General features: G+C 39.0%; 1 protein-coding gene and 1 pseudogene across 1 annotated transcript in view; both read right to left on the bottom strand.

Annotated features, from left to right (window-relative positions):
• IGF2BP3 (insulin like growth factor 2 mRNA binding protein 3) overlaps nt 1-13,972 on the bottom strand; it is a 152,002-nt gene that overhangs the window by 45,021 nt on the left and 93,009 nt on the right. Inside the window, exons 4-5 of the mRNA XM_053553624.1 lie at nt 7,658-7,709; nt 7,505-7,568 (exon numbers count right to left, since the gene is read on the bottom strand). Coding sequence (XP_053409599.1) covers nt 7,505-7,568; nt 7,658-7,709 — 116 coding nt within the window. The remainder of the gene's footprint in view (nt 1-7,504; nt 7,569-7,657; nt 7,710-13,972) is intronic.
• LOC128560214 (40S ribosomal protein S20-like) lies at nt 2,492-2,954 on the bottom strand (annotated as a pseudogene).

The raw sequence follows: 13,972 nt of genomic DNA, 5'->3' as shown, positions 1-13,972 counted from the left end.
AGCTATTTGGGAAGCTGAGGTAAAAGAATTGCTTGAGCCCAAGAGTTGCAGGTTGCTGTGAGCTATGATGCCATGGTAGTTTAACTTTGTTGCCCTGGGTAGACTATCTCCAAAACCAAAAAGAAGAAAAAGAAATGAAGCCTCAAGGAGTTAAATGTATCCAGCAGTCCACACAGACAGTTCTGAATAGTGAAAATGAACATGGATTAGCAATCAGAAGCCTAATTCAACTAGAACATTAAGTACCCATGTTATCTTGGAAAGGTCAATTTCTTGTTTGGCATTAACTGCCTCACCTATAAAACTAAAAGATTAGACTTACAGTCCCTTTCAGCTCTAAAATTCTATGTCTAAACTTTCCCTTTTTTTGATTCCCAGATGTCACTGCTATATATTACATAGGTCCTAACAAAATAAGGGTTAACCATTACTGAAAAGCCATAAATTCTCTCTTATACAAAGAATAAGGTGTTTCTACATACATACATATTAATACAATTCAGCAATAAAACCTCATAACATTGCAGGAATGCCTCTTAAGGAAACAATTATGAATAAAGCCCAAAGATGTACATGTATTTGCTTACAAAGGGCTTCATAGCTAAATTGGTTCTAAAAGCAAAAAAAAAGAAAAAGAAAAGAAAAGAAACACCCTTGATGATATATAATAGAAGATCGGATATTTAAATCCATAAACTGTAGTATGGATGAAATACTGTGTAGAGATAATAGCATAAATATATTTAATGAAAAAAATAACCCACAAAACTCTGAAGAATGATCTTAGTAATTCTGAAAGTTATGATGCGCAGGACAAAGTCTACAAAAACCCTGACAAATTTAACACTGTTAATAAGCTATCTCTAAAGAGCAAAATGGCAAGAAATTCCTTTGTTTCTTTGCTTTACTTCCTTTTCCATCACAAATCTTCTATTTACATACTTTTAGAAGTTTAAATGAGAATTCCCTTCTCTTTAGTCATTGGCCATGTTGCTTCAACGTAAATAAACATTCATGTTCTTTAACAAAAATCAGTAGAGCCCCAAACAAGAATTAAATGCCTACACCTTATAAGGGGTTATTTCTGGTCACACGTGACAGACAGATCCTCCAATATAAAATCTGTCCTGGACTGTTTTGCCTCGGCACCCCTGGAAGAGGGAACAAGATAAATGAGCCTTCTCTTGATCCAAGAAACAAAGGGTTCACTACTACGCTTCTATTTTTAATGAAACAAACTAATGAAATAAGATTTAAACTTTTTATTAATTTCATTATTTTTATAAGTTATTAATTCCAGATGTAAGCCTGAAACAATCATACATATTACCTGTAATATATGTACTATCAACATTTGAATTGTCTTAGCCACAAGGTGGCAGGAATTTCCCTGTTAAGTTCTGCGTTGGAGACAGCCATATTTGAAGAATCCTCTTAGAAGTGGTATTCATAGAACTTGAATTAACAGAAGCAGCTACTAACATTTTAAAACTAGTTCCTTAGCTCCTCAGCAAATAACAGGTTTACTAGCAGCAATGAAACATGTTAGAAAATGAACAGTTGCTAAATTTTTTGCTCTAACTAGTATAAGCGTTTTTCTTGGCAGACAGTAACTTAGTTCCTCTCAACAGCCTCATGCGCTGAAGACTATAATCATTCCCATATTAGAGAGGAGGGTGAACCACAGATTAGCTTGACCAAAGTCACAGCCAGAAAAGTAGTGACACACAGTGTCCATTCCATGCATGTGGACTCTGGAATTGAACCCCAAACCACCAAGCGCTACTCACAAACATCCTAGTCACAGAACTTTCCAAGTAGCAGATGCTTAGAACAGAAAACTGAAGATTATCAATGCAACCCTCATTAACTAAAGCCTGCCAATGAGGGCAGGGAAAAATGACACTAGGTTGGTATAGGAAGCAGGCTGTCATGCTGGAGCCCACAGAGCAGGCTTTCAAGGTTCAGTGGTGTAAGTGCTTGAAGGACCAGCCTTCCTCAGCTCAAACCACCTCAAACTGCATAGAGAAGCACCCTAGAACCAGTGGATTAAACAAAAGTTATTACTCATCAGGTGCCCATGTGCCAGGCCTTTTGATAAAGCTGTTTACTATAAATATGTGCACATATGTACATGAATATACATTTTTGGAGGGAGGGGACAGAGTCTCACTTTCTTGTCCCTGATAGAATGCCATGGAGTCATAGCTCACAGCAACCTCAAACTCCTGGGCTCAATTGATCCTCTTGCCTCAATCCCCCAAGTAGCTGGGACTACAGGTGCCTTCCACAATGCTGGCTATTTTTTGTTTTTATTTTTAGAGACAGGGTCTCACTCTTGCTCAGGCTGGTCTTGAACTCGTGAGCTCAAGCAATCCACCAACCTTGGCCTCCCAGAGTGCTGAGATTACTGAGCCACCGGGCCCAGCTATTTATTTTAATATAATTTTTTATTTTTTTAGCAACTGGTCAATTTATTAAAAAAGTTGATTTAAGCATCTGCAATGGTGACTTCAACTTCAATTCCCTGCTCAATACTGATGGATATAATCTGCTTAACTTAGAAGGGTAGTGTAAGTCAATGAGTTGCTGGTGGATTCTCATCTGGAAACAATCCAAAGTCTCAGAACCTTCACAAGGAGTTGCGCTTGTAGTGATTCTCCAAGTCTTGGTAGTCATCTGAACTGGTCCTTTCACTTTTAAGATTCTTCACCTTTGCTCCTCTGACCAAGTCAGCATACACCTTTTCCAGGGAACTTTACGTTGCAGCTGGTGAGAGTAATTCTAATTTGGTGAGTCACTACCTCTGGCTCCACAGCTGTTTGTCCAGTAGCTTTAAAGCCCAGGCTGCGGTGCAGCACGGCTTCCTGATACTTATTCCTCAGCAAGAGTGAACAGCGGTAGTCAGGAGCAGAAGCAAGCACAGCACACCTCCTCTGAACCTGCCACCGCATTTTCCTAGAAAAGCCAGCATGGTTATTTTTTGTAGAGACAGGATTTTGCTATGTTACCCAGGCTGGTCTTGAACTCCTAGCTTCAAGCAATCTGCCCACCTCAGCCTCCCAAATGATTCTTTTTAATACTGATTTGTAGCCAAGAAAACTTAAGCTCAGAGTCTACGTTTTCTTCACTACATTTAATGCTCCTCAAAATTCTCCTCCCATGGCTCAGCACCTGTAGCTCAAGCAGCTTAGGCGCCAGCCACATACACGGGAGCTGGTGGGTTCAAATCCAGCCCGGGTCCGCCAAACAACTATAACCAAAAAAACAGCCGGGCGTTGTGGTGGGTGCCTGTACCCCTGGCTACTTGGGAGGCTGAGGGAAGAGGATCGCTTAAGCCCAGGAGTTGGAGGTTGCTGTGAGCAGTCATGCCATGGCACTCTACTTAGGTCGACAGCCTGAGACTGTCTCAAAAAAAAAAAAAAAAAAACAAAAAACTCCTCACAGAACAAAAAGCACTCCATATCCCTTTTTAAAGCAGCTTCTTGTGACTGGGCACAGTGGTTCACATCTGTAATCCTTGCACTTTGGAAGGTCAAGGTGAAAGGATTTTTATTTTATTTTATTTTATTTTATTTTGTAGAGTCAGAGTCTCACCTGATCGCCCTCGGTAGAGTGCCGTGGTGTGACACAGCTCACAGCAACCTCCAAATCCTTGGGCTTAGGCGATTCTCTTGATTCAGCCTCCCAGGTAGCTGGGACTACAGGCGCCAGCCACAACGCCCGTCTATTTTTTTGTTGCAGTTTGGCCGGAGCTGGGTTTGAACCCGCCACCCTCAGCATATGGAGCCAGCACCCTACCTGCTGTTATTGAGACAGAGTATCACTTTGTCACCTTCCATAGACTGCCATGGTGTCATAGCTCACAACAATCTCAAACTCTTGGGCTCAAGTGATTCTCTTGCCTCAGCCTCCCACAATGCTGGCTATTTTTGTTTGTTTGTTTGGCAGGGCCAGGTGGGTTCGAACCTACCAGCCTCCGGAGCATGTGGCCAGCACCCTAACTACTGAACTATAGGCGTCCCCAGGATCTCTTGAGGTCGAGAATGTGAGAACAGACTGAGCAAGACTGAAACCCCATCTCTACCAAAAACAAAAATTAGCTAGGTGTGGTGGCAGGTGCCTACAGTTCTAGCTGCTCAAGAGGCTAAGGTAGGGGGATTTCTTGAGCCCAAGACTTTGAGGCTGCAGTGGCCTCTGATGATGCCACCTGCACTCTCATGAAGATGGTTTCATCTTGGAGAAAAACAACAAAACAAAAATATAGCTTATTTGAAAACTCTAAGAGACAACAGTTTGCATAACATTGTACAATAAAACTGAGTTTTCTGTTCTTTAGATCTATTTACTTTTTTCTACCCAATTGCTAATTATCTCCTATCTTTAGAATTCTTGGGAAGAGATGACAGCACTAGTCTTACAAAGGCAACTTGATTTGGGCAGGAACTAAAATTGGGTGTCCCTCTCTAAATACTCTTTTAACCACCAGAAAGCTTGTCCTTGAGGACAGGGACTTTGCCTTTATTCACTGGCCGCATTTGGTCAATAGTTAATACTCAATAAATGTTAACTGATTGAATATTAGAATAAGGGTAATGATGACTACTTCCCTAATTGAAATACCTAATTGATATGTTTGATGACCTAATAAATTACACAATTTTGTTTGGTTTTAAAAATTTCAGATTAATGAGGGTACACATAATTAGGTTAAAGTATTTGCATTTGTTAGGCAAAGTTCCTGTTGTAGCTGTGTCCTGCACCCAGGAAGTGTGCCATATATCCCTACATTGTGCCCATAAGGTGGGAGCACACCAATCCCCTTCCTTCCTCCCCTAAATTACTCCTAAGCTCACAAGTCTCAGCCTCCCAGAGTGCTAGGACTACAGGTGTGAGCCACCACACCTCTCCTAAATTACACAATTTTTTTTTAATCTATCATCTTCATTTTTTTAAATTAAATCATAGCTGTGTACATTAATACGATCATGGGGTACAATGTGCTGGTTTCATAAACAATTTGAAATATTTTCATCACACTGGTTAACATAGCCTTCACGGCATTTTCTTAGTTATTGTGTTAAGACATTTATATTCTACGTTTAGTAAATTTCACATGTACCCTTGTAAGATGCACCATAGGTGTGGGTGTGGACAATTCTTAACAGCCTTTTCCTGCTCTCCTTCAGATCAATAGGAACCTGACAATCTCTAACAAGCACTATAGAACATTGAGAACATCAAAGTCTCCACATTCAGGTTGCTGTTGTCTTAGGATTATTATTAAATTATCATTTCAGCAGTAATTCTGGCTAGTCTGCTATCTTTCTTGTGCTTGTACTCTGAATGCTTCCATTTTAGTTTTTTAAAGGAGAGAGGCTAAATGTCAATTAACTTATCCCTACCAAAGCTGACCTTATGTCTTTTCAAAACTATATAGATCATGTCTCTACCGCAAGTTCTACCATTCAATTAAACTGTTAAATTACGCATCTTTTCCCTTACCTAAGTCTCCCGTTTTCAAATAAGGAAACTAAAACAGACCTCTAATGATCTCTAAATATCCTTAGGTTTATCATGTCATCCCCAATTTTCCATCCAACAGGGATTTGGATGGAAATATACAATATACTCAAGTACTCAATATACATGTAGATCAGTGGTTCTCAACCTTCCTAATGCTGTGGCCCTTTAATACAGTTCCTGTGGGTCGCCACTCACAGGTTGAGAATCGCTGATGTAGTTCTCTTTGTAAAGAGAAAAACATATAAGGCAAGAGGAGCCTCACTGTCCTCACTTTTATCCTCCAATCTACTAAGGGCACTAAAGGTTAAACTTTACTGTTTACATGATATGATTGACGTGACTCTTCAGTTTCACTTAGGAGAAAAATGAAATTAATAAAACTTCAACTTTTACCTACTAGATCATTATAGTTTAAAGCCCTCTGTCAGGAAGTATAAGGAGAAACGGACTCACACAATGCTGATGGGAATTTAAACCATGCCCTATAAAGGATAAAATTTAAAACGCAATTCTACTTTTGGAAATGTATCTTATAGATACCCTCCCATACATACACAGTAACACATGAACAGTAAGTAACACGTGCATAAAAGAGCACTGGTCATTGCAAAAGACTAGAAACAACCTAAATATCCATTGGGATTAACTAAGTCACTCTTTATCCACACATCCAAATACTGTACAACTATAAAAATATATTTATATATGGGTGGCACCTGTAGTTCAGTGGGTAGGCTGCCAGCCACATACACCCAAGTTGGTGGGTTCGAACCCAGCCCAGGCCAGCTAAACAACAACGACAACTGCAACAACAAAAAAATAGCTAGGCATTGGGGCAGGTACCTGTAGAAGGAGCTACTTGGGAAGCTGAGGCAAGAGAATCACTTAAGCCCAAGAATTTGAGGTTGCTATGAGCTGTGACGCCACAGCACACTACCATGGGCCACACACACACACAAATATATATATATATATATGTACAAAATGCTCAAATGTTATGCTATCATTTATGTAAAAGAAAAATACACACATGTATTTGTTTTCCATATGGTTCCGTCTTAAGGGACAAGGTTGTGGGAATAATAGTACGAGGAAGATTTCTATCATGTGCATCATCAGACCACTTTTAAATTTTGAACCATGTGAATATTGCCAATTTAAAAAATAAAGTTCTATTTGTGTTATATCTTTCCTTTCAGCTTCCCACACAGCAGACAGTCTGTTTCTCCCTGTACTATATGTGGAGGTGGTTAAGACTTCTGTAGTCACCTCACACTCAGAGATGCACTGCTGAGCACTCTGTATACCATTCCTCTGTGTTCATGTTCTAAGTAGATCTATCCAAGATAATATTTATGAAACCCCTATTTCTCTCTAGTACTTAATAAGTTCATTAGATCATTTAAAGCCTGTAGAATTATATTCTCCTAGGAAAAACTGTTTGATCCATAAAATACTGCCTGTCAACTGCAATGGAATATATTAATACTTTTTCCATAAATCTAATAGCAAATTACATTGGTCCAATGTCTACACATTCCCAAATGACAACAGTAATCAGAGAAATCAGTGAACAAGAAGATTTAACACTGTTGTTAGTTTAATACACGAGCAACTTACCAGCTTTGGATAAAATAGCAGTAAGATATGTTATACCAGTAAAGGAGGAAAGGAGACTTTTTGTAATTTGCCAACAATACACAGGCCCAGAGCTTTTTGCAGATATGGTATATTTTAACTTCATCCTAGATTATTATTACTAGCATCAAAGATATACTGAAATATAATAAAACTTTAAGCAATGCAGGTTCTTACTAGACAGAAGAAAAAAAGGGTCCATCGCAGAGTCAAATTTTGCAAAATAAAGTTTCTTTTCTGCTACCCACCAGCCCTTCTCCTATTAGGAAGTCCACAAAATATAAATTTACTATACTTAACCTAATTATTATACATACATAAAAAGTTTCAAACTGCTTACTGTCTAGCTTGGTCCTTACTGGAATAGGTTACATTTACGACTGCAGTTTCCGAGTCAGTGTTCACTAGAGGAAGAGAAAAATGAGAAGAAAAGTTAGTTTTCTTTCTACTTCCTTCCTTTTACAAATTTGAAAGCAATTCAGAAGACATGTACCTTGCTCACAGCTCTCCACCACTCCATACTGGACTAGTAAACCATCCAGCACCTATCAGGAGGGGGAGAGAAAATTATAAACTTTGAGTTTCCCAAGTTATTAGCAAGGGCAGAAATGAATATGTATTAAAATCACTCGATAACTGTGATGGAAGAGAACTAAAAAATTAACTGGGACTTTGGACTGCAGAACTCCTGAATGGATAAATGGCACACCTAATGGGCTTGTCTCTGGGGACCATTCCTAGACCCCTGGGGTGAATCTCATTTCCTATAGCCAACCAAGAAGTGACAGCAGCTCAGCAAAGTGTTCAAAGCCATAGCCACCTGGTTCCTGGGGCTGAAGGAGAAGGGGTGTACTATTGCTCACAAACATGTGAACACATCATATTTCCCGCTTGTATACAAAGTCACAAGATAAGTGCCTGAGTTAAGAAACTAACATTTTGTCTGTAAGATGTTGCTTTCCAAAGAACTTCCTTTTACAGCTCTCGTGGGTATAACAGAACAGACTGCTCTCAGGGCAGGCAGCCAAATGAAGAAAGCACTGTTGATGGTCTACCTGAAGTCCTGAATTAAAGACCAATAAAGTTGTTATAAACATGTAGACAGAAAAGGTGTAAAATGAAGTGAACATCTCTAAATCTATACTGGCCTGTAAAATGGGGAACTATGTTTTCAGCTTTTTTCCTGTAGCTACTGTGCATGTTATTCTAATGGAGAGACTGTTAAAACAGTAACTACAAATTATAATATCAACTTCAGGTTTAAGCCAAATTCAGGTGATTTAGTTTCCCAGAACTGTAACAAATTTTTCTTTCTCTCTTTTTTTTTGAAATAGAGTCTCACTTCGTTGCCCTCAGTAGAGTGCCGTGGCGACATAGCTCAGAGAATCCTCAAACTCTTGGGCTCAAGTGATCCTTTTGCCTCAGCCTCCAGAGTAGCTGGAACTATAGACACCTGCCACAAAGCCTGGCTATTTTTAGAGACAGGATCTTACTGTGGCTCAGGCTGGTCTCAAACTCCTGAGCTCAAGCAATCTACCCCCACCTTAGCCTCCCAGAGGGCTAGGATTTACAGGCATGAGCTACCATGCCTGGCCTGTAACAAATTTTTCTGAAAAAATACAAGAATATGTTTCTCTCAGAATCTAAGAGCAACAAGAATAATAAGTTCCTATAAATTACAGTCAACTACTTCCCAATTTAATTGCAAATTTTAAAGGGCAGTCCCTTGAAGATGTTTCCTGGCCCCAAGACACAGTAAGCCATTAGGAAACATGGTAAATTTTAATGGTGATTTCCTACTAAACTTTTGAGCAATTTCTTCTAAAGCAAGGCTTATCCCTATGTAGTGTCTTTTAGGCTTTTGTCTACTGGCTTCTGATTGAGATCTACATAAACTTTTTGTTTTTCTTTAAATAAGGTTAATACCTACTTATAAATGAAATGCCCTCTCAACTAGACTTGCTGAGTTTCCGCTGGGAAATACCAGTAGAAGCACATTAATCTTTGTCTCTAATTTTAGCTACTGTTAAGTCATAAAGCTTAATTTTAAAAAACTGTTCTTGTGAACACATCCATTCACCTGTCTCTGCCGCTACTATGCATGTTTACTTCAAGAGAACAGTTACATTTTGTTGGCTGCTCTCTATCTGCAACACCCAGAATGTGCAGGTACAGAAAGACATTCAAATATTTTGTAAGTGAAGTGGGTATCTCATAAGAGAAAGTTCTAGTGTTAGTTTATTAGGAACAGTACTTTTAGTAAAAGTGCTCATCTATTTTATAGGTGAATTTGCCATGTAATGTTGGTCATACACATTTTATAAAGGCAAAAAAAAAAGGAAACCTCTCATAATGCCATCCAAGGAGCAAAACACACAACAGGCAATTTCTTAAAATGGGGAGAGGGGGTGTTGGAAAGGCAACCTACTTAGATTTTTAAAATAAAAGTGAAAAATCTAATGCCAAGATGTTTTACTTCATATGTAAGTTAGAATTCTAACAAGGTATTTTAATTCATTCCATCTTCAGCAGGGAAAGGTACATCTACCATTTAAAAATTTAGGTTTTACCCAGCTCACGTCTGTAGTCCTAGCACTCTGGGAAGCTGAGGAGGGAGGATCGCTTCAGCTTAGAAGGTCAAGACCAGCCTAAGCAAGAGTGATATCCTGTATCTTAAAAAAAGTGGGGGGAATGAGGGAGGGATAAATTTGCTGTGTGTTGTGGTGGGCACCTATAGTGCTACTTGGGAGGTAGAGGCAGGAGGACTGCCTGAACCCAGGAGTTTGAGGTTGCTGTGAGCTAGGCTGATGCCATGGCACTCTAGTCTGGGCAACAGAGTGAGACTGTCTTTTTAAAAAAAGCTTTAAATGAAACCCACACTAATAGTTTTCTAGCAACTTGAGAGGCAAGGGTAAAGGAAGAGTGCAGGAGTAGGGAGGAGGTCACTGTCTATTTAATGGATTTAAATAAATATCACTAATTCTCCCTAAAAGAATTTGTCCAGTAAATACATTAGTCTCTACACAGTTTAGCTTATAGTACCTTAACTTTCATTACTCCAAGACAATACTACAAAAGTTAAGTATCTTCATGTAAAACAATGTTGATTAAACCTACAACACTAATGAAGTTAACATTTCCCAAAACCTCCACTGACAAAGTGATATAGAAATTATATTTTATGCATATGCACACATAAATATTAACTTTAAAAAGATAGTTGGATGTTTAAAGAAAAAGTATTTTTAAAAATAGAGAAAATAAGCAGCAAAATTTTCATTGCATATATTTTATGAAGCTTACAATACTAAAACTAGAATGGTGTACAGTTAAACATTCTATCTCTGAGAATAGGTAAGTGGTGCTGGCTGCCAGCTATCCTGTGTGTATGATCTTTAGAAAGGTAAGTAGAAACTAAAATCTTGTGCATTAAAAATGGTGAACTTTACTGTATGTCAATCTCACTTCAATAAACCTGACTCTAAAAGCCACAGAAACGTATAATCCTTAAAAAAAATAGGCCCAGTATCAATCTTGGTACCTAGCCGTTAACAAATTAACACAACCCAGAAGATTTTACCAAGACACCACAGATGTATTTCAGTGGATCTTTGTGGTCTTACTCAAAGTTTTACGCGAAAGTTTTAGCAGTAATGAAACAGAAAACCAGGAGAGAGCTATCAAAAGCCTCATGGAATTCCCAAATCTTAAAAAGGATTTCCTTTATGGGGGCAAGACATGATTGCAAGAGGGACTTTACCTAACAATTGCAATCAGTGTAACTGACTTATTGTACCCTCAATGAATCCCCAACAATAAAAAAAAAAAAAAAAAAAAAAAAATACAAAGGAGGAGGTGAGTGGGGAGAAGTGAGTCTACGGTCGTAGGTGGGACACTGTAGGTCATTTAAAGAAATTCTTATTTTGTTGGAAGCCATTAAATGATTTTGAGCCAAAAACAACAACATAGTAATAATAGCTAGCAGTGGAAATCATTTTTCAGTTATTATGCTGAGTGCCTTAAATGAATTCATTCATTCTTTCTTTAAGGCTGCATAATATTCCATGGTGTACATGTACCACAATTTGTTAATCCATTCATGGATCAATGGGCACTTGGGCTTCTTCCATGACTTGGCAATTATGAATTGGGCTGCAATAAACATTCTGGTACAAAAAAAAAAAAAAAAAAGGATTTCCAACCCCCAAATGATGGAGCAGTACTATAGTAACCAGTTTTCCATCAATCTATTACGCAAGCAGTAAATTCTTACTATGCTCCTTTATGTCAAGCAGGGCCACCAAATTTTACCATACCACTCCAGTCCACTGAACTCTCAAAGAGTAAATACAAGTTACTCTGGGTAAGTTCTGACTTTTTATCTAATCCTGCATTAAATAGGACAGTGTTCCTTCTATCTGGCTCAAAATACCTACCCAAGGTTCTTCTCTCCGTTCCTAAAACATCTGTCTTTTCTTTTGTGTTGAGACAGAGTCTCGCTCTGCTGTGAGACTGGGCTATGGTATAGTGGTATCATCACACCTCACTGCGGTCTCTAGCTCCAGACTCAGAAGATCCTCCTGCCTCAGCATCCTGAGTAGCTGGGACTATAGGTGTTTACTACCACATCCAAATAATTATTTCATATTTTGTAGAGAGAGGGTATTGTTATTGCCCAGGCTGGCCTTGAACACCTGGGCTCAGGTTATCTTCCTGCCTCAAATTCCCAAAGTGCTGGGATTACAGGTGTGAGCCACTGCACCTGGCAGAACATCTAATGGTCCTATTGACGTCAGCCACAAATGTTTCTTTTAAACAGTCTTTTTTAAAGAAAGAAAATAAAACCCCAAACAATAATAACTTCTTCTGTGGTTTTCCAATACTTCTACAAATTTCTAAGCAAATTTCCCATAACTAAATTAATTTATTTTACTCAAGCAGAAAAGGAACATTTCTCTATGCTTAAGTGAGTTTAAATTCCAAACAGGGAAGAGAAAGGGTATCAATACAAATCAAAGTCTCAGAGAGGCTTTACTTGTCGCCCTCCCCCACCCGCCCGACAGAATCTTACTTTGTTGCCTTAGTAGGGTGCAATGGCATCATAGTTCATAGCAACCTCAAACTCTTGAGCTGAAGCAAGTTCTTGCCTCAGTCTCCCAAGCTGGGACTATAGACATCCACCATAACACCCAGCTAATTTTTCAATTTTTAGTAGAAACGGGGTGTCACTCTTGCTCAGACTGGTCTCAAACTCCTGAGCTCAAGAAATCCAGCTGCACTGGCCTCCCAGAGTGCTTAGGATTATAGGTGAGGCTTTAATTCTTGGTAGAATTCCACCCCCCTTTTATGTATTTAGGACTTGAAAGCTCAAAACTTCAGTTTTCTTTTAAGTGTTCACCTAAATGTAGAAATAGCACAGAAACAATCACATGATAAATGCAAAAGTATCACTTTCCTGAACATAGTGGTAAAGAATTAAGATCATAATAGCCAAAAGTAGAAACCCAAACACCCATCAACTGATGAACCGAAGGGATAAACAAAACACAGTATATTCACACAATGAATTATTATTCAACCACAAAAAGGAAGTACTCACACACACTACAGCCTAGATGAACCTTGAAAATGTTGTGCTAAGTGAAAGAAGACAATCACAGAAGATTCATATGCCCCGTCCAGAATAGGGAACTCTATTGAGATAGAAAGTAGATTAGTGGCTGCTTAGGGCTGCTGAGAGCAGGAAGGTGGAGGTTTCTTTTTGAGGTAATGAAAATGTTCTAAAACTGGTGATGGTTGCATATATCTATTCATATACTAAAAACCACTGAACCATATACTTTAAATGGTGAATTGTATGGTCTATAAATTATATCTCAACAAAACTGTTAAAAAATGAGATCAACATTATTGGGAAATGACCACTTTTTTTTTTTTCAATTTGAAGTGGTAGAATCAACTATCTTTGTACCTTCAGTGTTGTTAGATGTCCTCTGATTGAGCCCCAGCTCCCACACAACTAGTTACATTTGCATGGATACCACTACCAGCATTAAGCATGTAATTTATGCCCTGCAGACAAATCACTGCTCCGGTCCCCATCTTTGAACTATCAGCAACAAGAGTCTGGGTAGCACACACACTTGCCTCTAGCCCAACATCCCATGATTATCCTGCTAGAAGTTACTACCCACCCTTCAGTGTTTTCAAATTGCTACAGACATCCTCCAGACTTCAACAGTGGAGGAGAGGCTGGCAGTACTCCTACTGCCTACACATTCCCCACCCCCAGGCTCCATCATACCCACAAGATTGGGTCAAGTGCCTCCCTGCCCTTGCATCACACTTGTTCCTGGAAATGAAAGCAATGCCATGTTATAATCTCTTTCCTGATCTTTACACTCCCACTAATGATTACTAACTACAGTGATATGATTGTCAGGTGTGTCATACTGGCAGGTAATTTATCACACACAATCTTAGGTCCAAGTCTTCTTTATTTGCCTATGTAACAATTGCCTTATGTGTTTCAGAAGATGATGGAACAGTGTGGGGCATCATAGTCTGTGTGCCCCAAATCCTTCCAGATGAGTTGACTCCTCCAGCTCCAGCCTGTAAACTCCCTAAAGGGAAAGGACCCAAACTTATATGCAGAAGTGGAAAGTCACAAGCATCACAAAAACCACAGTGAAATTAAAATTCAAAGCAGGATATATTACACTTTGTTGCTCCAATGCACACCTTGGCAAAACCACACGCAAACATACACCTTTGTAACCTTCCCAATACCAAAACCAGTCACAGACAC

Source organism: Nycticebus coucang, chromosome 11 (assembly GCF_027406575.1).
Source record: "Nycticebus coucang isolate mNycCou1 chromosome 11, mNycCou1.pri, whole genome shotgun sequence".
Lineage (NCBI taxonomy): Eukaryota > Metazoa > Chordata > Mammalia > Primates > Lorisidae > Nycticebus > Nycticebus coucang.
Note: the sequence above shows the minus strand (reverse complement) of the source record. Positions and strands in the feature narration are given on the sequence as shown.